Source organism: Bombina bombina, chromosome 3, assembly GCF_027579735.1.
Source record: "Bombina bombina isolate aBomBom1 chromosome 3, aBomBom1.pri, whole genome shotgun sequence".
Taxonomy (NCBI): domain Eukaryota; kingdom Metazoa; phylum Chordata; class Amphibia; order Anura; family Bombinatoridae; genus Bombina; species Bombina bombina.
The window spans coordinates 88,922,373-88,947,071 of NC_069501.1; the positions used below are offsets into that span (position 1 = coordinate 88,922,373).

A 24,699-nucleotide genomic window follows, 5' to 3' on the forward strand; every position below is an offset into this window, starting at 1 on the left:
TCCCACCAGTCATCTACATTAAGAAAGGATTGGCACTTATTCCAGCAGTCTTCTACCTAACAAATGTCTTGCACTTATCCTACAATTCTTCTATCATATGAAGTAACTGGCACATACCCTGCATTTTTCCACCTTAAGAAGTGACTGGCACTTATCCTACCATTTTTCTACCATATGAAGCAACTGGCCCTTATCATAGAATTATTCTACCAGAAGTGACTTGCATGTATCCTGCATTCTTCTTCCATATAAAGTGACTGGCACTTATCATGCATTATTCTACTATATGAAGTGTCTGGACCTTATCCTAGAATTCTTCTACCATATGTAGTGACTGGCACTTAGTTATCATGCATTCTTCTACCATATGAAGTGACTTGCACCTATCATGCATTCTTCTACTATATGAAGTGACTGGACCTTATCCTAGAATTCTCTTACCATATGAAATTACTTTTTCTACCATATGAAGTGATTGGCCCTTATCATGCATTATTCTACCATGCACAGTGACTAGCACTTATCATGCATTCCTCTACCATATGAAGTGACTGTCACTTGTCATGCATTATTGTACCATATAGAGTGACTGGAACAACTAATCAGGCATTCTTCTACCATATGCAATGACTGGCACTTATCATGCATTATTCTACCATATGAAGGGACTGGCACTTATCATGCATTCTTCTACCATATGAAGTGACTGGCACTTATCATGCATTCTTGTACCATATGCAGTGATTAGCACTTATTATGCATTCTTGTACCATATGCAGTGATTATAACTTATCATGCATTCTTCTACCATATGAAGTGACTGGCACTTGTCATGCATTCTTCTATCAGAAGTGACTGGCGCTTATCCTGCATTCTTCTACCATATGAAGTGACTGGTACGTATCATGCATTATTGCACCATATGCAGTGACTGGAACTTATCAGGCATTCTTCTACTATATGAAGTGACTGGCACTTATCATGAATTATTCTACTATAGGAAGTGTCTGGACCTTATCCTAGAATTCTTCTACCATATGAAATGGCTGGCACTTGTCATGCATTCTTCTACCATATGTAGTGACTGGCACTTATCATGCATTCTTCTACCATATGAAGTGACTTGCACCTATCATGCATTCTTCTACTATATGGAGTGACTGGACCTTATCCTAGAATTCTTCTACCATATGAAATTACTTTTTCTACCATATGAAGTGACTGGCCCTTATCATGCATTCTTCTACCATGCACAGTGACTAGCACTTATCATGCATTCCTCTACCATATGAAGTGACTGGCACTTATCCTGCATTCTTCTACCTTTTGAAGTGACTGGTACTTTTCATGCATTATTGTACCATATAGAGTGACTGGAACTAATCATGCATTCTTCTACCATATGCAGTGACTGGCACTTATCATGCATTCTTCTACCATATGCAGTAACTGGCACTTATCATGCATTCTTGTACCATATGCAGTGATGGGAACTTATCATGCATTCTTGTACCATATGCAGTGATTAGAACTTATCATGCATTCTTCTACCATATGAAGTGACTGGCACTTGTCATGCATTCTTCTATCAGAAGTGACTGGCACTTATCCTGCATTCTTCTACCATATGTAGTGACTGGTACTTATCATGCATTATTGTACCATATGCAGTGACTGGAACTTATCAGGCATTCTTCTACTATATGTAGTGACTGGCACCTATCATGCATTCTTCTACTATATGAAGTGACTGGACCGTATCCTAGAATTCTTCTACTATATGAAATGACTTGCACTTGTCATGCATTCTCCTACCATATGTAGTGACTGGCACTTATAATGCATTTTTCTACCATATGAAATGACTGGGAACTATCATGCATTCTTCTACTATATGAAGTGACTGGACCTTATCCTAGAATTTTTCTACCATATGAAATGACTGGCACTTGTCATGCATTTTTCTACCATATGAAGTGACTGACACTTATCATGCATTCTTCTACCATCGCAGTGACTAGCACTTATCATGCATTCTACTACCATATGAAGTGACTGACACTTGTCATGCATTCTTCTACCAAAAGTGACTGCCACTTATCTTGCATTCTTCTACCATATGAAGTAACTGGTACTTATAATGCATTATTGTACCATATGCAGTGACTGGCACTTATCATGCATTATTCTACCATATGCAGTGATTAGCACTTATCATGCATTTTTCTACCATATGAAGTGACTGGCACTTGTCATGCATTCTTGTACCATATGCAGTGACAGGGACTTATCATGCATTCTTCTACCTTATGCAGTGATTAGCACTAATCATGCATTCTTCTACCATATGAAGTTACTGGCACTTATCAGGCATTATTCTACCATATGAAGTGACTGGCACTTATCATGCATTCTTGTACCATATGCAGTGACAGGGACTTATCATGCATTCTTTTACCATATGAAGTGACGGGGACTTATTATGCATTCTTCTACCATATGCAGTGATTAGCACTTATCATGCATTCTTCTACCATATGAAGTGACTGGCACTTGTCATGCATTCTTCTACCAGAAGTAACTGGCACTTATCCTGCATTCTTCTACCATATGAAGTGACTGTGACTTATAATGCATTCTTCAACCAGAAGACGTGACCGTTACTTATCAGACATTCTTCTACTATATGAAGTGACTAGCACCTATCATGTATTCTTCTACTATATGAAGTGACTGGACCTTATCCTAGAATTATTCTACTTTATGCAGTGACTGGCATTTATCATGCATTCTTCTACCATATGTAGTGACTGGCACTTATCCTGCATTCTTCTACCATATGAAGTGACTGACACTTATCATGCATTCTTCTACCATATGCAGTGACTGGCACTTATCATGCATTCTTCTACCATATGCAGTGATTAGCACTTATCATGCATTCTTCTACCATATGGAGTGACTGGCACTTGTCATGCATTCTTGTACCATATGCAGTGGCTGGCACTTATCATGCATTCTTTCGTTACTTATCAGACATTCTTCTACTATATGAAGTGACTAGCACCTATCATGTATTCTTCTACTATATGAAGTGACTGGACCTTATCGTAGAATTCTCCTACCATATGAAATTACTTTTTCTACCATATGAAGTGATTGGCCCTTATCATGCATTCTTCTACCATGCACAGTGACTAGCATTTATCATGCATTCTACTACCATATGTAGTGACTGGCACTTATCCTGCATTCTTCTACCATATGAAGTGACTGACACTTATCATGCATTCTTCTACCATATGCAGTGACTGGCACTTATCATGCATTCTTCTACCATATGCAGTGATTAGCACTTATCATGCATTCTTCTACCATATGAAGTGACTGGCACTTGTCATGCATTTTTCTACCATATGCAGTGACTGGCACTTGTCATGCATTCTTGTACCATATGCAGTGGCTGGCACTTATCATGCATTCTTCTACCATAGGAAGTGACTGTCACTTATCATGCATTCTTCTACCAGAAGAAGTGACCGTTACTTATCAGACATTCTTCTACCATATGAAGTGACTGGCACCTATCATGCATTCTTCTACTATATGAAGTGACTGGACCTTACACTAGAATTCTTCTACCATATGAAATGACTGGCACTTGTCATGCATTCTTCTACCATATGAAGTGACTGGACCTTACACTAGAATTCTTCTACCATATGAAATGACTGGCACTTGTCATGCATTCTTCTACCATATGAAGTGACTGGCACTTATCATGCATTCTTCTACCATATGCAGTGACTGGCACTTATCATGCATTCTTGTACCATATGAAGTGACTGGCACTTATCATGCATTATTGTACCATATGCAGTGACTGGCACTTATCACGCATTCTTCTACCATATGCAGTGATTAGCACTTATTATGCATTCTTCTACCTTATGAAGTGACTGGCACTTGTCATGGATTCTTCTACCAGAAGTGACTGGCACTTATCCTGCATTCTTCTACCTTATGAAGTGACTGGTACTTATCATGCATTATTGTACCATATGCAGTGTCTGGCACTAATCAGGCATTCTTCTACCATATGCAGTGACTGGCACTTATCATGCATTCTTCTACCATATGCAGTGACTGGCACTTATCATGCATTCTTCTACAATATGCAGTGACTGGCACTTATCATTCATTCTTGTACCATATGCAGTGATTAGAACTTATCATGCATTCTTCTACGATATGAAGTGACTGGTACTTATCATACATTCTTCTACCATATGCAGTGACTGGCACTTATCATGAATTCTTCTACCATATGCAGTGACTGGCACTTATCATGCATTCTTCTACCATATGAAGTGACTGGCACTTATCATGCATTCTTGTTCCATATGCAGTGACTGGCACTTATCATGCATTCTTGTTCCATATGCAGTGACTGGCACTTATCATGCATTCTTGTTCCATATGCAGTGACTGGCACTTATCATGCATTCTTGTTCCATATGCAGTGACTGGCACTTATCATGCATTCTTCTACCATATGCAGTGACTGGCACTTATCATGCATTCTTCTACCATATGCAGTGACTGGCACTTATCATGCATTCTTCTACCATATGAAGTGACTGGCACTTATCATGCATTCTTCTACCATATGAAGTGACTGGCACTTATCATGCATTCTTCTACCATATGAAGTGACTGGCACTTATCATGCATTCTTCTACCATATGAAGTGACTGGCACTTATCATGCATTCTTCTACCATATGAAGTGACTGGCACTTATCATGCATTCTTCTACCATATGCAGTGACTGGCACTTATCATGCATTCTTCTACCATATGAAGTGACTGTCACTTTTCATGCATTCTTCTACCAGAAGAAGTGACTGTTACTTATCATGCATTCGTCTACCATATGAAGTGACTGGCAATCTTCTCATCCTTGGGGTATGGATGTAATTTTCCCCAATGCATAATAAAGTCATTAGCACCACTTCACTAAATTTGGAATAGAGACAGGAAGTAGAAGTGTTCTGGGGGTCATTTCTCTATGCTGGTCTAGGAGTTCAGCTTTAAAAGCTGATCAATATAATGGTAATAAGTTAAACATAAGCTTTGCCTCACAGTCACACATTTCTCAAAACTGGAACATCTATGACATCTAGTGGTCAATTGGAAGCTACAATTTAAAGAAGGTTTAACAATCAGGTTATGTAAAGGAAGAATCTATCCCCCCCCCCCCCCCACACACACACACAATTAGATATATGAGACCAAATGTCAAGATATTTATAATATACTCTTAATTCAGAATGCATAATTTACTCTTAAAGCATTCTTTTATTTAGATTTCAGTGCCAAGTTCGGTGAATTTTCTTTGGCCAATTACACCAAGGATATGGCTGTAGACAATCTTTTGTGAAAACCTCTGCCCCATATGCAAGTCTAGAGCATATATAGTCTGAGGCTGACATAATTTCCAACGTCACTAATTTTTAGTGGATTAGCCATATCCCATTACATAGGATCCGGTGTGCATTATGAGCATGTGCACAAAAAAATAGTTTTGCATAAATAGTTTGTCATGAAACAAAATAAATTTCCCTTTGTTTCATCCAGTATTTACTCATGGGGGTTAGGATTAATTTGTTAATGAAAATCCATTCATCCGCTATTTCCTTTGGGCAATGTCTTAAAGGAACACATAGTAGAGCCTTCTCTGAATGCACTATTGCTTGCATGTTACTGAGTGTTTAACATATAGTGCTACTAATACAAGCTAGTAACAGCACACAAAAATTATTTTCTTAATTATTTATTTTCTCTCTCTCTCATCTTCCATTTCCTTCCTATTTTCTTTTCTCTTTCTATCAAGAAAATCAAGATATGCATAACTTATTTGTGCTTAAAGGCATTAGCAGTGGAAATTTTAGCTTGCAGAAAAGTCTGTTAACTACAGGAACAAATCAGTATTTTAGTTGTTGTTGCATGCATATTCATTGATTTTAATACATACATAAAAAACATCAGGAGTTTACTTTTTTAGACTTTATAATATCCCCAATGCAATTCAATAAAATTGTAATGCCTAAAGGCATTAACAGTTCAAATCTGGTGCCAGTAATACACATCTTGCACCATCCAAAGTTTAAAACACGCAAACCACCAGGGCTATCCTTAGCATTTGCGGGTGGGCAATATAAATTTGTGGGGGCCCTCAGCCCAACCCCCTTATTCCCCTCCACCTGTATAGCCCACCCCTAACCCAACATTTAATGTGTCCTATTTAAAGAATAAGACTATATATTACACTTCCTGATACTAGACATGTGCAGCCGCGAAAATTTTGGTTCGGATCGATTCGGACCGATTCGAATTTTGGTTCGAATCGATTCGAATTTGGAAGAAATCGAATGAATTTGTTTTGGATTCATTCGGATTCTTTCGGATTCGTGTGAAATTTGGTTCGGTTCGGTTCGATTCGGTTCGAATCGATTCGGATTTTCGGAATTTCGGCACTGTTAAGTGGGATGTGCTGTGTATTACACTAGTATACTGTACAATACTAGTGTAATACATGGCCATCCGAATCCATCCGAATAAATTCTAATCGATTCAGATTTATTCGATAAATTCGGCACTGCCACAATTCGGAAATTCGAATCGATCTGAATTCCAAATTTGGTAAAATTCGTCCGAATTTCGATTCGGACCGAACCGAATCGCACATGTCTACCTGATACCATAAACAGTTCTTCATAAACTAAATACAGGATGAACATTGCACCTTCTCTTACACCTGAAGCACGGACCTGGGGCGAGTGCCCCTCTCACCTGATTAAAAGGCCGACCAGCAAATTACCCATAGTGAAAACACATACAGAAATAAAATGTATTTCCATTGTCACCAGCCACTTCTTTACTGCATAGCCTTCTTAGTGCTCTATGGCAGCCAGTGGGTTGAAAGGGAAAAACTAAATATAATGAGATGGAAGTTAGATATACAAAGCATATGATAAAATTAAGTTTCCTTGCTCGGGGAACATATGGTGGCCTGTTATTTCCTTCCATTGTATGTCAGTAAGTAACTAACGTTAAATGATCAATTTGCTGTTTTACGCTGTAGATGACAATTTCCATAAAATGCTAATTGTAACAGAAGGGTGAGGATATTTCACACCCTCACAAATTGATCAACACAAAGCTGTTTTTAGACTGAGATTCTATTTCCTACTTGAATACATAACCGTCCTTATTTCTCTCCATCTGTTTAATTAGATCACTCTAAAAAAATAATCATCTTCCCCAGATCTTTATCTGTTTTACAGCAACATAGTTTATTGCAAACTGCACTGAACCAGGGTTATAATTATAAATAAAAACTAACTTTAATTTAGATAAAGGAAGAAAGATGTATTAGATCATCTCAACGGAGCGGAGAGCATCAGATCACGAGACCCTGAGTATGTTCCAAATGCCACTTGTGAGTAGGTCTTTTATTTGCATTGTTACTTTGTCTTTTCAGCTCCTGATGGGCCCCCTCAAGATGTGCAGCTTGATCCTATCTCTTCCCAAAGTATCAAAGTAACTTGGAAGGTACGTCATTAACCTCTTAGCTGCCCGGCACAACTGCAATACAGTGATAATATGGTTAGGGGCTTAGATTACGACTGGCGCACTAACAGTTATGCGCATGCGAAAAGGGGTTTATCGTGGCCCTTTGCTCACGTGGGAAGTAGCGTGCATATTACAAGTTGAAAATAAACGCATTCGATTGAGCGCAATTTAATTTAACGTGCGTCAGGATAGCACGAGTTCAGAGCTCTGGTTAAAAGTTGCACAAAAAATATGAAATATACATTTAAATGATCAGTTACACTCATAATAACAAGATCTAATAACAATTATTAAAAATAAATATTGCACAAAAAAGTTATATGGTCTCAAAGATATGAGTTCTCGGGTGTTAGAAAACAAAAAGGCTGCAAAAGGCTTTAACATAGAGATACTGTACATGCATATACATATCTAAATATGTATATGTATATATACAGTATATATATATATATATATATATATATATATATATATATATATATATATAAATGTGTGTGTGTTTATATGCATGTAGATATGTATTTATGTATTTAAATGTGTATATATCTATTTACAGACATATATACACATATAAACACATAAATGCTTATGTACATATATATATATATATATATATATATATATATATATATATATATATATATATATATAAATGTGTGTGTTTATATGCATGTAGATATGTATTTATGTATTTAAATGTGTATATATCTATTTACAGACATATATACACATATAAACACATAAATGCTTATGTACATATATGTATTAACACAGTCAAGTAGCTGATAATATGTAAAATCATATTTATGCAGTATTCATATTTAATAAAGTGTTTAACTATGTATGTACTGTAAATATTTCACATTCAAATGTTCTTCTTTTATTATTATTATTTTTTTTACCAAAATAACATCAGATATATACAGAAATATGTATTTACGAATAAATAGAACATTTTCTTTCATGTGGAGAACATTGGAAGGTGAAATATTCATATTTCATGTCGGGTTTGTGCACTTGAGAAAATGTGAATGGATTTGCGTGCGAGTAAGAGTGTTAGGTTTTTTTTCCACTTTTCACACTCTATGGAAGTCTATGGGGAAATACGTTAACGCGATCACGATATTCAGACTTCATCTTTTTGTTTGTGTAAGGCTAGCACTTGTGTGAAAACTTTTTACTTTGAACTTGTAATACATGTTATCCGACGCACGCAAAAAGCCTCCATCTATCAAAGTTAACGTGAGAGCGCAAACAACCACTCCACTCATAATCTAAACCTAAGTGTTCACATACAATATGATAACACAATCAGCAGCTGTTGTGTCTTATTATAAGTATCTTAGTCAGAATAGTAAATCATGTTAGATAAACCTATTTATATTTCAGATCAAGGTCTTTCACTCTGTTGATAATGCTGCTGTAAGATTTGTGGTGCAGTTATAGGCTGACTGAATGAGACTTCTACTTTTATATCTACATATGCAGTACATTTGCTTTTTAAAACACATCACCATTAACACAGTGGCGTGCAAAACCAAGTAATTGTTTGACCTCTAATTGAAGGACTAGAACATATTGACAGACGGAACTGAAAACTCACACACCTCAATAATGTGCATAGAAATTTGGGCGCTTGGCTGGGCAGTTTTGGGGCAGACAGCATAGTGTGAATATATCTACGGCTACAAAAACAGAATTTATGCTTACCTGATAAATTACTTTCTCCAACGGTGTGTCTGGTCCACGGCGTCATCCTTACTTGTGGGATATTCTCTTCCCCAACAGGAAATGGCAAAGAGTCCCAGCAAAGCTGGTCACATGATCCCTCCTAGGCTCCGCCCACCCCAGTCATTCGACCGACGGACAGGAGGAAATATATATAGGAGAAACCATATGATACCGTGGTGACTGTAGTTAGAGAAAATAATTCATCAGACCTGATTAAAAAACCAGGGCGGGCCGTGGACCGGACACACCGTTGGAGAAAGTAATTTATCAGGTAAGCATAAATTCTGTTTTCTCCAACATTGGTGTGTCCGGTCCACGGCGTCATCCTTACTTGTGGGAACCAATACCAAAGCTTTAGGACACGGATGAAGGGAGGGAGCAAATCAGGTCACCTAAATGGAAGGCACCACGGCTTGCCAAACCTTTCTCCCAAAAATAGCCTCCGAAGAAGCAAAAGTATCAAATTTGCAAAATTTGGCAAAAGTGTGCAGTGAAGACCAAGTCGCTGCCTTACATATCTGGTCAACAGAAGCCTCGTTCTTGAAGGCCCATGTGGAAGCCACAGCCCTAGTGGAGTGAGCTGTGATTCTTTCAGGAGGCTGCCGTCCGGCAGTCTCATAAGCCAATCGGATAATGCTTTTAAGCCAAAAGGAAAGAGAGGTAGAAGTCGCTTTTTGACCTCTCCTTTTACCAGAATAAACAACAAACAAGGAAGATGTTTGTCTGAAATCTTTAGTAGCCTCTAAATAGAATTTTAGAGCACGGACTACGTCCAAATTGTGTAACAAACGTTCCTTCTTTGAAACTGGATTCGGACACAAAGAAGGTGCAACTATCTCCTGGTTAATATTTTTGTTGGAAACAACTTTCGGAAGAAAACCAGGCTTAGTACGCAAAACCACCTTATCTGCATGGAACACCAGATAGGGCGGAGAACACTGCAGAGCAGATAACTCTGAAACTCTTCTTGCAGAAGAAATTGCAACCAAAAACAAAACTTTCCAAGCTAATAACTTAATATCTACGGAATGTAAGGGTTTAAACGGAACCCCTTGAAGAACTGAAAGAACTAGATTTAGACTCCAGGGAGGAGTCAAAGGTCTGTAAACAGGCTTGATCCTAACCAGAGCCTGAACAAATGCTTGAACATCTGGCACAGCTGCCAGTCTTTTGTGAAGTAAAACAGATAAAGCAGAGATCTGTCCCTTCAGAGAACTTGCAGATAATCCTTTCTCCAAACCTTCTTGTAGAAAGGATAGAATCTTAGGAATTTTTGTCTTGTTCCATGGGAATCCTTTAGATTCACACCAACAGATATACTTTTTCCATATTTTATGGTAAATTTTTCTAGTTACAGGCTTTCTAGCCTGAATCAGAGTATCTATTACAGAATCTGAAAACCCACGCTTTGATAAAATCAAGCGTTCAATCTCCAAGCCGTCAGTTGGAGGGAAACCAGATTCGGATGTTCGAATGGACCCTGAACAAGAAGGTCCTGTCTCAAAGGTAGCTTCCATGGTGGAGCCGATGACATATTCACCAGGTCTGCATACCAAGTCCTGCGTGGCCACGCAGGAGCTATCAAGATCACCGAGGCCCTCTCCTGATTGATCCTGGCTACCAGCTTGGGGATGAGAGGAAACGGTGGAAATACATAAGCTAGGTTGAAGGTCCAAGGTGCTACTAGTGCATCTACTAGAGTCGCCTTGGGATCCCTGGATCTGGACCCGTAGCAAGGAACCTTGAAGTTCTGACGAGACGCCATCAGATCCATGTCTGGAATGCCCCATAATTGAATTATTTGGGCAAAGATTTCCGGATGGAGTTCCCACTCCCCCGGATGGAATGTCTGACGACTCAGAAAATCCGCTTCCCAATTTTCCACTCCTGGGATGTGGATCGCAGACAAGTGGCAGGAGTGATCCTCCGCCCATTGAATTATCTTGGTCACTTCTTTCATCACCAGGGAACTCCTTGTTCCCCCCTGATGATTTATATATGCAACGGTCGTCATGTTGTCTGACTGAAATCTTATGAATTTGGCCTTTGCTAGTTGAGGCCAAGCTCTGAGAGCATTGAATATCGCTCTCAGTTCCAGAATGTTTATCGGGAGAAGAGACTCTTCCCGAGACCATAGACCCTGAGCTTTCAGGGATTCCCAGACCGCGCCCCAGCCCACTAGGCTGGCGTCGGTCGTGACAATGACCCACTCTGGTCTGCGGAAGCTCATTCCCTGTGACAGATTGTCCAGGGTCAGCCACCAACGGAGTGAATCTCTGGTCTTTTGATCTACTTGAATCGTCGGAGACAAGTCTGTATAATCCCCATTCCACTGTCTGAGCATGCACAGTTGTAATGGTCTTAGATGAATTCGTGCAAAAGGAACTATGTCCATTGTTGCAACCATCAATCCTATTACTTCCATGCACTGCGCTATGGAAGGACGAGGAACAGAGTGAAGTACTTGACAAGAGCTTAGAAGTTTTGATTTTCTGACCTCTGTCAGAAAAATCCTCATTTCTAAGGAATCTATTATTGTTCCCAAGAAGATCCGTGAGATCTGAGAAAGGCTAGGACGATGTCCGTATGAGCCTTTGCTTTTGACATGGACGACGCTTGAATCAGGATGTCGTCCAAGTAAGGTACTACTGCAATGCCCCTTGGTCTTAGAACCGCTAGAAGGGACCCTAGTACCTTTGTGAAAATCCTTGGAGCAGTGGCTAATCCGAATGGAAGTGCCACAAACTGGTAATGCTTGTCCAGAAAAGCGAACCTTAGGAACTGATGATGTTCTTTGTGGATAGGAATATGTAGGTACGCATCCTTTAAATCCACGGTAGTCATAAATTGATTTTCCTGGATAGTAGGTACAATCGTTCGAATAGTTTCCATTTTGAACGATGGTACCCTGAGAAATTTGTTTAGGATCTTTAGATCCAAAATTGGTCTGAATGTTCCCTCTTTTTTGGGAACTATGAACAGATTGGAATAAAATCCCATTCCTTGTTCTCTTATTGGAACTGGATGTATCACTCCCATCTTTAACAGGTCTTCTACACAATGTAAGAATGCCTGTCTCTTTATTTGGATTGAAGATAATTGAGACCTGTGGAACCTTCCCCTTGGGGGTAGTTCCTTGAATTCCAGGAGATAACCTTGAGAAACCATTTCTAGCGCCCAAGGATCCTGAACATCTCTTGCCCAAGCCTGAGCAAAGAGAGAAAGTCTGCCCCCCACTAGATCCGGTCCCGGATCGGGGGCTATCCCTTCATGCTGTTTTGGTAGCAGTGGTAGGCTTCTTGGCCTGCTTACCCTTGTTCCAGCCTTGCATTGGTTTCCAGGCTGGTTTGGGTTGTGAAGTATTACCCTCTTGCTTAGAGGATACAGAATTAGAGACTGGTCCGTTTCTGCGAAAGGGACGAAAATTAGGCTTATTTTTAGCCTTAAAAGACCTATCCTGTGGGAGGGCGTGGCCCTTTCCCCCAGTGATGTCTGAAATAATCTCTTTCAAATCAGGCCCAAATAATGTTTTACCTTTGAAAGGAATGTTAAGCAATTTTGTCTTGGAAGACACATCCGCTGACCAAGACTTTAGCCAAAGCGCTCTGCGCGCCACGATAGCAAACCCTGAATTTTTTGCCGCTAATCTAGCTAATTGCAAAGCAGCATCTAAAACAAAAGAGTTAGCCAATTTAAGTGCTTGAACTCTGTCCATAACCTCCTCATACGAAGATTCTTTACTGAGCGATTTTTCTAGTTCCTCGAACCAGAAACACGCTGCCGTAGTGACAGGAACAATGCATGAAATTGGTTGTAGAAGGTAACCTTGCTGTACAAAAATCTTTTTAAGCAAACCCTCTAATTTCTTATCCATAGGATCTTTGAAAGTACAACTATCTTCGATAGGAATAGTAGTGCGTTTGTTTAGAGTAGAAACTGCCCCCTCGACCTTGGGGACTGTCTGCCATAAGTCCTTTCTGGGGTCGACTATAGGAAATAATTTCTTAAATATAGGGGGGGGGAACAAAAGGTATGCCGGGCCTTTCCCACTCTTTATTTACTATGTCCGCCACCCGCTTGGGTATAGGAAAAGCGTCGGGGGGCACCGGAACCTCTAGGAACTTGTCCATCTTACATAATTTCTCTGGAATGACCAAATTGTCACAATCATCCAGAGTAGATAACACCTCCTTAAGCAGTGCGCGGAGATGTTCTAATTTAAATTTAAATGTCACAACATCAGGTTCAGCTTGATGAGAAATTTTTCCTGAATCTGAGATTTCGCCATCAGACAAAACCTCCCTCATGGCCCCTTGAGATTGGTGTGAGGGTATGTCAGAACAGTTATCATCAGCGTCCTCTTGCTCTTCAGTGTTTAAAACAGAGCAATCGCGCTTTCTCTGATAAGTAGGCATTTTGGATAAAAGATTTGCTATGGAGTTATCCATTACAGCCGTTAATTGTTGCATGGTAATAAGTATTGGCGCACTAGATGTACTAGGGGCCTCCTGTGTGGGCATAACTGGTGTAGACACAGTAGGGGATGATGTAGTATCATGTTTACTCCCCTCATTTGAGGAATCATCTTGGGCAATATCATTATCTGTGGCATTACTGTCCTTACTTTGTTTGGACACTATGGCACAATTATCACATAAATTTAAATGGTGAGACACATTGGCTTTCATACATATAGAACATAGCTTATCTGATGGTACAGACATGTTAAACAGGCTTAAACTTGTCAACAAAGCACAAAAAACGTTTTAAAATAAAACCGTTACTGTCACTTTAAATTTCAAACTGAAAACACTTTATTACTGAATATGTGAAAAAGTATGAAGGAATTGTTCAAAATTCACCAAATAAAAGTATTGCACACCAAATTTCAGAGCTTTAACCCTTAAATTAACGGAACCGGAGCCGTTTTTACATTTAACCCCTATACAGTCCCAGCTATATGCTTTGCTGAGACCCAACCAAGCCCAGAGGGGAATAAGATACCAAATGACGCCTTCTATAAGCTTTTTCAGTGATTCTTAGCTCCTGACACATGCATCTGCATGCCTTGCTCTCCAAAAACAACTGCGCATTAATGGCGCGAAAATGAGGCTCTGTCTATAACTAGAAAGGTCCCCATCTGAAAAAGGCGTCCAACACAGTGCCTGCCGTTTTTCTAAATGTTCCCCAAGATTATAATACCAATTATTAGTTAGAATCTGCATAATATGCCTAGTAAAGCAATCGTTTTAGCTCAGAAAAATGTCTACCAGTTTTTAAGCCCTTTTTGAAGCCCTTTATTCTTTTATGTTTAACTAAGAAAATGGCTTACCGGTCCCCATGAGGGGAAATGACAGCCTTCCAGCATTACATGGTCTTGTTAGAAATATGGCTAGTCATACCTTAAGCAGAAAAGTCTGCTAACTGTTTCCCCCAACTGAAGTTACTTCATCTCAACAGTCCTGTGTGGAAACAGCAATCGATTTTAGTTACTGTCTGCTAAAATCATCTTCCTCTTACAAACAGAAATCTTCATCCTTTTCTGTTTCAGAGTAAATAGTACATACCAGCACTATTTTAAAATAACAAACACTTGATAGAAGAATAAAACTACATTTAAACACCAAAAAACTCTTAACCATCTCCGTGGAGATGTTGCCTGTGCAACAGCAAAGAGAATGACTGGAGTGGGCAGAGCCTAGGAGGGATCATGTGACCAGCTTTGCTGGGACTCTTTGCCATTTCCTGTTGGGGAAGAGAATATCCCACAAGTAAGGATGACGCCGTGGACCGGACACACCAATGTTGGAGAAAAGTACTACACACCCATATACGGTATATGTATGTATGTTTATGTACACATGCTGTAGACAGATACACATTTTAATTGCTGAACACTTCACCTTCTGCGCTGTCCCAGATTCCCCAGAGTGATCTGGGGGGCAATAGCCACCCTGCCCCATGGCCCAGTCCACCCCAGAGGCTTAAGGATCAAAATGATAAAGAGACTATGACACCCAATGGTCTGTGCACAATTTCTTAATTTCTTCAAACTTCCTCAAAACACCACCTGAAAGCTCCACACAGTAATGAAAATCCTTAAAGATATTTGTAGAAGAGGCAGAAGTTAAGTGTCATTATTCATGTGATGTTAGCATTTGTACAGTGATGCATTTAGTTATTTTTCTGCCCTAGGCACTGGGCTGTCCCCAAACCAACAGTATTATTTACCTCACATTTCTCTCACAGCTGTAGGCCGCAGCCCTGACATGGCTTTGTAGTAAAGTTTATAAAGAAAACATTTGGAGAACATTGTAGTTGAGAAGGCATCATTCCATAAACTATCCCTTCTGCCTCCTCTAAATACTGCTACCCTCAGCACAGGCATAGTTGTCCAACATACACTCCTGTTTTTATACTCACATCATGTCTCCTTAAGCAAAGTACCAACTTACCACCTTACTATGTACTAAGAGTTAATCATGTATCTGGTTGATATCTGTTGGGTATCTGTTTGGTTTTTTATCATATCCGTGCCTAGTTGTCCCCCTGAGAATGTTCAGGCAACTGCATTCTGAAAAGATAGAGGAAAGAAAATCTATAGTTTACTGTTAATTATGTCAATCTGTGCCACAAATACTTAGGCTATTTTGAGGTAAAATATCTTTCTTTTTTTACATAGCGATGTTTAGGTTATATTTTTAGTCAGCTTTTTACAGCTATGCTGCATCACTTTCAAGTGATTCAAAATTTAGGTGTCATGTTCCTTTAAATTAGAATCCTGCCAGTTGAAGTAAGGTGCGTTGCTGCCACCTCTTAATCAATTTAGGTAATTACAGTAATACGATCCTACAATTCTAAATCAAGTAGACTGTAGAAGTGATGGCTTTTATAATACTAATAGGAATATGTATTTCAGATAGAGATTTGTACGGTGTCAAAAGCTCTGTTCCTTAGTTCTGGAGACTTTTATTGGATATTGCAAATATATCACACATCACAACCAATGAATGTGTATATCACACTAATAGCACTAATTGCACAGTTGTACTTATTTGTTATTGTTAAATTTCAGGAAGGAGGAAACTTATTCCAATACAAAATATCAGCTATGTTATCATTTCAGTGCCCAGTCGTCCCCCTAAAAATGTTCAGACAACTGCATTCTGTAAAGATAGAGGAAAGAAAATCTATAGTTTACTAATAATTATGTCAATCTGTGCCAAAAATGTATTTATCTGATAAAGCAACCTCAAACCAACAAGCCAATAACTACAAAATTATTTCTGCACTTAATTTTTTTTTCTTTGATATTTCCTATACAACTAATGCTATATTTTATCAGTACCCAGAATTGCCAGCTGCATTATAGGAAGCATAGGTTGTACTCTATGCAATATATTTCTATGAAGCATATTTAGTCTCAGTAGCAATGTTGTCTTTATCAATATTGTTCCCATCATAAATTATTTATATATCTGCTTTTTAAGACATCTGAAATCTAATAGTAACATGCAGCACTTTTTAGATAAAATATTTTTTAAATAAGAGAAATGCTATTTCAATTTGTTTTAAATGCATGGTTTGAGAAAATAATAGTCATGACATATTTATCATCCTTTTGCTTAGGCCCCCAAAAAGCACCTGCAAAATGGTATTATCCGTGGCTACCAAATTGGCTTTCGTGAGTACAGCACCGGCGGCAACTACCAGTTCAATATAATCACCGTTGACACCACAGGGGATAGTGAGGTTTATACTCTTGATAACCTTAAGAAATTCACACAATATGGAGTGGTGGTCCAGGCTTGTAACCGGGCAGGAACAGGGCCTTCTTCTCAGGAAATCATCACCACTACGTTAGAGGATGGTAAAACCTTTTTTTGTTCGGTTTATTTGAAACTTATCATAATCTGTGACATTGTCTGTAAAGTGTTGGTGCACCAAATGTTTGAGTGAACCAAAAAACTGTTCTCAAGGAAAAATAGCACTTGGCCAAGATCCTGCACTGCCAATCACTGTTAAAAAAATAATGTATAACATTTTCCCAGAGCCGCATGCTTCGCTCCGTAATGCTAATACTTCCACACAATAATGTTCAGCAGCTACACTTGTTTCTTGTACATCACCTTCCAAAGAGAGAAAACCTTTCCAGTAAATGTTCCTGTGGAACCCCTAGACAATCCATAATAAATGCCTCTGCCAGGCTGATCTTCCTTACACGTCGCTCCTCATCTGCTGCACCTCTCTGCCAATCCCTTCCTATAGCCTCCAGAATAAAACACAAAATCTTAACTCTGACATTCAAGGCCCTCAAAAACACTGCTCCCCAATTTTTTCCAACCTTGTCTCTAGATACTGTACCTTTATTCCCCTTCACTCTGCTCATGACCTCCTTCTCTCCTCCTCTCTTGTTACCTCGTCACATTCCCACCTACAAGACTTCTACAGACTGGTCACTATATTGTGGAACTCTGCCTAGCTCCACAAGACTCTGATGTAGTTTTCAAAGTTTCAAGTACTCCTTAAAGGTTCTTCTGTTCATGGATGAATATAATATACACTAACATTTTCTTAACTTAGTTCCTCTTCTCCGTTAGTTATCCCATTGAACCCCCTTAACATGTAAGCCTATAAGCCCAGCTGCTTTGTAGATCACCTTCATGAGACCTGATCTACAACAGTGAACCTCTTGGTAGTGCCCTCTATCCCTTTGTCTCCCATAATTGTTATCTTGCATATTAGAACCATGTTTATAGAGCTACAGAATCTGTTGGCGCTCTACAAATAACTGATAATTATCAGTATGAACAACCAGGATTCCCCAGGGCACATTATACATTATCTGCACATATGAACAAAGCTGTTCCACTTCCCAGTATCCTAATGAATAAAACCTCTTATATGATGAATAACTCAAATTGTTTAATTCTTAATAAAGCTATCTACAGTATGAGAAGCATATTAGTTTAAAAGTTGTCATAAATTACATAAACCTGCTTTTTATTGTTTTTGTAGCTCATTCTTGATTGCAAATCTATGGCCTAGATTGCGAGTTTTGCGTTAGAGGCTATGCGGTGCTAACGAGCAGTTTTGTCTCACTTCTCACTTACCTACAGCGCTGGTATTACGAGTTTTCAGAAACAAGACAAGAAGTGAGCGTTGAGCAAAATTTTGCTCACTACCGCACTCCAATACCAGCGCTGCTTAAGTCAGCGGTGAGCTGGTCGTACGTGCTTGTTCACGATTTCCCCATAGGAATCAACGGGGAGAGCCGGCTGAAAAAAAGTCTAACAACTGCAAAAAAGCAGCGTAAAACTCACTAACGCAGCCGCATTGATTCCTATGTGGAAATAAAAGTTATGTCTACACCTAACACCCTAACATGAACCCTGAGTCTAAACACCCCTAATCTTACACTTATTAACCCTAATCTTCCGTCCCCGACACCTACATTATAATTATTAACCCCTAATCTGCCGCTCCGGACACCGCCGCCACCTACATTATATTTATTAACCCCTAATCTGCCGCCCCAACGTCGCCGCCACTATATTAAAGTTTTTAACCCCTAAATCTAACCCTAACCCTAACACCCCCTAACTTAAATATAATTAAAATACATCTAAATAAAATTACTATTATAACCTAAATTATTCCTATTTAAAACTAAATACTTACCTATAAAATAAACCCTAAGCTAGCTACAATATAACTAATAATTACCTTGTAGCTATTTTAGGGATTATTTTTATTTTACAGGCAAGTTTGTATTTATTTTTACTAGGTAGAATAGTTATTAATTAGTTATTAACTGTTTAATAACTACCTAGCTAAAATAAATACAAAAGTACCTGTAAAATAAAACCTAACCTAAGTTACAACACCTAACACTACACTATAATTAAATAAATTAACTAAATTAAATTAAATTAGCTAAAGTACAAAAAAACAAACAAACACTAAATTACAGAAAATAATAAACAAATTATAGATATTTAAACTAATTACACCTAATCTAATAGCCCTATTAAAATAAAAAAAAGCCCCCCCAAAATAAAAAAACCCTAAACTAAACTACCAATAGCCCTTAAAAGGGCCTTTTGCAGGGCATTGCCCCAAAGTAATCAGCTCTTTTACCTGTAAAAAAAAATACAAACAACCCCCCCAACAGTAAAACCCACCAACCACACAACCAACCCCCCAAATAAAATACTATCTAAAAAAACCTAAGCTCCCCATTGCCCTGAAAAGGGCATTTGGATGGGCATTGCCCTTAAAAGGGCAGTTAGCTCTATTGTAGCCCAAAGTCCCTAACCTAAAAATAAAACCCACCCAATACACCCTTAAAAAACCTAACACTAACCCCCTGAAGATCGACTTACCGGGAGAAGTCTTCATCCAAGCCGGGTCGAAGTCCTCAACGAAGCCGGGAGAAGTCTTCATCCAAGCCGGGCGAAGTGGTCCTCCAGACGGGCAGAAGTCTTAATCCAGACTGCTTCATCTATCCGACGCGGAGCGGGTCCATCTTCAAGACATCCGACACGGAGCATCCTCTTCATCCGGAGTTTTCTTACTGAATGAAGGTACCTTTAAGTGACGTCATCCAAGATGGCGTCCCTTAGATTCTGATTGGCTAATAGAATTCTATCAGCCAATCGGAATTAAGGTAGAAAAAATCCTATTGACTGATGCAATCAGCCAATAGGATTGAGCTTGCATTCTATTGGCTGTTCCAATCAGCCAATAGAATGCGAGCTCAATCCTATTGGCTGATTGGATCAGCCAATAGGATTGAACTTCAATCCTATTGGCTGATTAATACATATAATGTAGGTGGCGGTGGTGTCCGGAGCGGAAGATTAGGGGTTAAAATTTTTATTATAGTGTTTGTGATGCAGGACGGCCTCGGTTTAGGGGTTAATAGGTAGTTTATGGGTGTTAGTGTACTTTTTAGCACTTTAGTTATGAGTTTTATGTTACAGCGTTGTACCATAAAACTCTTAACTACTGACTTTTAAATGCGTTAGGACTCTTGACGGGGTAGGGTGTACCGCTCACTTTTTGGCCTCCCAGGACAGACTTGTAATATCAGCGCTATGGAAGTCCCATAGAAAAAAGACTTTACAAAGTTTGCGTAAGTCGTTTTGCGGTAAGGCCAAAGAAGTGTGTGGTGACCCTAAACCTTCAAGACTCGTAATAGCAGCGGTAGTAAAAAAGCAGCGTTAGGACCTCTTAACGCTGCTTTTTTACCCTAACGCACAACTCGTAATCTAGGCGTATATTTGGAAACCAAAGCTCTGCTGCTGAAAACTTTAAAATTTGTTACCTTAACAAAAATCAGCTTAGACTTAATATTAATACCATGATGTGAGATTCACAAAAAGTAGCTATATTATTACGATTTGTAAGCTTTAAAAAAATAGTATAATACATATTAATATTATAATTCTTTGTTTCACATCTGGCAATTTTGATATTGTTGATATTGATCTAATATACATAATAGGGCCAAATTATCAAGCTCCGAATGGAGCTTGATGCCCCTGTTTCCGCGCGAGCCTTCAGGCTCTCCAGAAAACAGCAGTTATGAAGCAGCGGACTTAAGACGGCTGCTCCATAACTGGTCCCACTGCTCTGAGGCTGCGGATATCAATCCGCCCAATCCTATACGATCGGGCTACTTTACACCCCTGCTAGAGGCCGATTGGCCGCAAATCTGCAGGGTTGCGGCATTACACAAGCAGTTCACAACAATTCATCTATGTCTGTCAGACATGATCCGCTGAGCGGATCATGTCGGACAGACCGATGATAAATCGGCCCCAATGAGTCATTAGACCATACATTGGCACATGATGCAAATATTTAAAGGATCATGAAACCCAAAATTTTTATTTCATGGTTCAGATAGAGAATAACATTTTAAACAACTTTCAAATTTACTTCTATTATCTAATTTGTTCAATTCTCTTAGTATCATTTGTTGAAGGAGCAGAAATGCACTGGTTTCTAACCGAACATATGGATGAGCCAATGACAAGCGGTATATATATGCAGCCACCAATCAACAGCTAGAACCTAGGTTCTTTGCTGCTCCTGAGGTTTCATAGATGAACCTTTCAGCAAAGGATAACAAAAGAAGGAAGCAAATTAAATAATAGAAGTAAATTGGAAAGTTGTATAAAATTGTATTCTCTATCTGAATCATGAAATAATTTTCTTTCTAATGACACAGTGAGTCCACGGATAATCATCAATTACTGATGGGAATATCACTCCTGGCCAACAGGAGAAGATAAAGAGCACAACAGCAAAGCTGTTAAATATCCCTCCCCTACCCACAATCCCCCATTCATTCTCTTTGCCTGTAGTGCAAGGAGGAGGTGAAGTTTGTTTCTGATGAGAATTTGTTTTTAATCAAGATTTTTTTTTTTTTAGCAGCGTAAGCTTACTCTGTTCTTTTCTGGGGTCTAGCCTAGTCCACATCAGTCTCTTCAATAGGGCAGTGGTGGCTTTTGAGTACTTGAGAACTTGTGAGGTACAATCCTCACTGCGTTTTCTCAAGAATCTGCTACCCTAACTAGAAAACCTGAGTAGGTTTACTCAGTTTTTCTCTCTTCACAGGTCCATGTGAGGTGCTGCACCCTCTCAAACCAGGTGAGCTGTCTTGCTGCCGGTCAGCACTTTCAGGTAAGTGCAATTTTAATTTTCTTTTGCAAGGAGATTGCTGGAACTTGTTACAGCTAAAAGCTGTCTTATTTAATATGAGACTTTATTAAACCTTCACATGTTTGGGGTTTCTTTTAGGCAGTTTGGGCATTGAGACTGTGAGATGATTTATGGTGGCTCAGTGTGTTATTATAGTGGTTTTTATACTTTAACCCCTTAATGACCACAGCACTTTTCCATTTTCTGACCGTTTGGGACCAAGGCTATTTTTAAATTTTTGCGGTGTTTGTGTTTAGCTGTAATTTTCCTCTTACTCATTTACTGTACCCACACATATTATATACCGTTTTTCTCGCCATTAAATGGCCTTTCTAAAGATACCATTATTTTCATCATATCTTATAATTTACTATAAAAAAATTATAAAATATGAGGAAAAAATGAAAAAAAAACCCCACTTTTTCTAACTTTGACCCCCAAAATCTGTTACACATCTACAACCACCAAAAAACACCCATGCTAAATAGTTTCTAAATTTTGTCCTGAGTTTAGAAATACCCAATGTTTACATGTTCTTTGCTTTTTAGTAGACATCCCAAAGTATTGATCTAGGCCAATTTTGGTATATTTCATGCCACCATTTCACCGCCAAATGCGATCAAATACAAAAAAATCGTTCAATTTTTCACAAATTTTTTCACAAACTTTCGGTTTCTCAGTGAAATTATTTACAAACAGCTTGTGCAATTATGGCATAAATGGTTGTAAATTCTTCTCTGGGATCCCCTTTGCTCAGAAAAAGCAGACATATATGGCTTTGGCATTGCTTTTTGGTAATTAGAAGGCCGCTAAATGCCACTGTGCACCTCACGTGTATTATGCCCAGCAGTTAAGGGGTTAATTAGGGAGCATGTAGGGGGCTTTTTGGGGTAATTTTAGCTTTAGTGTAGTTTAGTAGACAACCCCAAGTATTGATCTAGGCCCATTTTGGTATATTTCATGCCACCATTTCACCGCCAAATGCGATCAAATAAAAAAAAAACGTAACATTTTTCACAATTTTAGGTTTCTCACTGAAATCATTTACAAACAGCTTGTGCAATTATGGCACAAATGGTTGTAAATGCTTCTCTGGGATCCCCTTTGTTCAGAAATAGCAGACATATATGGCTTTGGCATTGCTTTTTGGTAATTAGAAGGCCGCTAAATGCCGCTGCCCACCACACATGTATTATGCCCAGCAGTGCAGAGGTTAATTAGGGAGCTTGTAGGGAGCTTGTATGGTTAATTTTAGCTTTAGTGTAGTTTAGTAGACAACCCAAAGTATTGATCTAGGCCCATTTTGGTATTTTTCATGCAACCATTTTACCGCCAAATGCGATCAAATAAAAAAAAAAAACGTTACATTTTTCACAATTTTAGGTTTCTCACTGAAATTATTTACAAACAGCTTGTGGAATTATGGCACAAATGGTTGTAAATGCTTCTCTGGAATCCCCTTCGTTCAGAAATAGCAGACATATATGACTTTGGCGTTGCTTTCTGGTAATTAGAAGGCCTTCTAAATGCTACTGTGCCTCACACGTGTATAATGGCTAGCAGTGAAGGGGTTAATTAGGGAGCTTGCAGGGTTAATTTTAGCTTTAGTGTAGAGATCAGTCTCCCACCTGACACATCCCACCCCCTGATTCCTCCCAAACAGCTCCCTTCCCTCCCCCACCCCACAAAGGATCCCCCCCTTAGCTCCCAACCTCCCTGATCCCCCCCAAAACCGCTCTCTAACCTTCCCCCTCTGACTTATTGGGGCCATCTTGGGTACTGGCAGCTGTCAGTATCCAGTTTTTTTTTAGTTTTTTTTCCGGTTTTTCTGTAGTGTAGCTCCCCCCCCCTTCCACAGACCAACCCCCACCACCTAACTGATGTTTTTTTTTTTATTATTTGCTTATTTGTCTAAACTTTTTTTTAATTTTTCTGCACTTTTTTTCTGTAGTGTAGTGGTTCCCACCCGCTCCCTCCTCGTGCACGCGCCCGCCCCCCCGTGCACATGCGCGTGTCCATGCGCGCCCCTGGCCACCCCGGCCGTCCCCGCCCATGATCCCGCCACCCTCCAGATCAGCAAGGCCATCGATGGCCGCCACTCGCCTCCCATACCGGCTCCCACCCACCAACGAAAAGAGACAACGATCTCCGGTGCAGGGAGGGACCCAGAGTGGCTCTATCTGCACCGGATGGTAAAGAAATGTTATTGCATGATGCCTCAATATTGAGGCATCCTGCAATAACCCTGAAAGCAGCTGGAAGTGATCAGGATCGCTTCCAGCTGCTTTCCAGACCGAGGACGTGCAGGGTACGTCCTTGGTCGTTAACTGACTTTTTTTTGAGGACGTACCCTGCACATCCATTTCTTTCACGATTCAGATAGAGCATGAGATTTTAAGCACCTTTCTAATTTACTCCTATTATCAATTTTTCTTTGTTCTCATGCTATCTTGATTTGAAAAAGCAGTACTGTAAGCTTTAGAGCCGGACCACTTTTTGTTCAGCACCTGGGTAGCACTTGCTGATTTGTGGCTAAATGTAGAAAACCAATCAGCAAGCTCTACCAAGGTGCTGAACTAAAAGTGGGCCGGCTCCTAACCTTTGATTACTGCTTTTTCAA

At 39.3% G+C, this 24,699-nt stretch overlaps 1 protein-coding gene across 1 annotated transcript in view; it reads left to right on the plus strand.

Annotated features, from left to right (window-relative positions):
* DSCAM (DS cell adhesion molecule) overlaps nucleotides 1–24,699 on the plus strand; it is a 717,945-nt gene that overhangs the window by 377,392 nt on the left and 315,854 nt on the right. Inside the window, exons 15-16 of the mRNA XM_053705914.1 lie at nucleotides 7,546–7,616; nucleotides 16,998–17,238. Of these exons, the coding sequence (XP_053561889.1) occupies nucleotides 7,546–7,616; nucleotides 16,998–17,238 (312 nt within the window). The remainder of the gene's footprint in view (nucleotides 1–7,545; nucleotides 7,617–16,997; nucleotides 17,239–24,699) is intronic.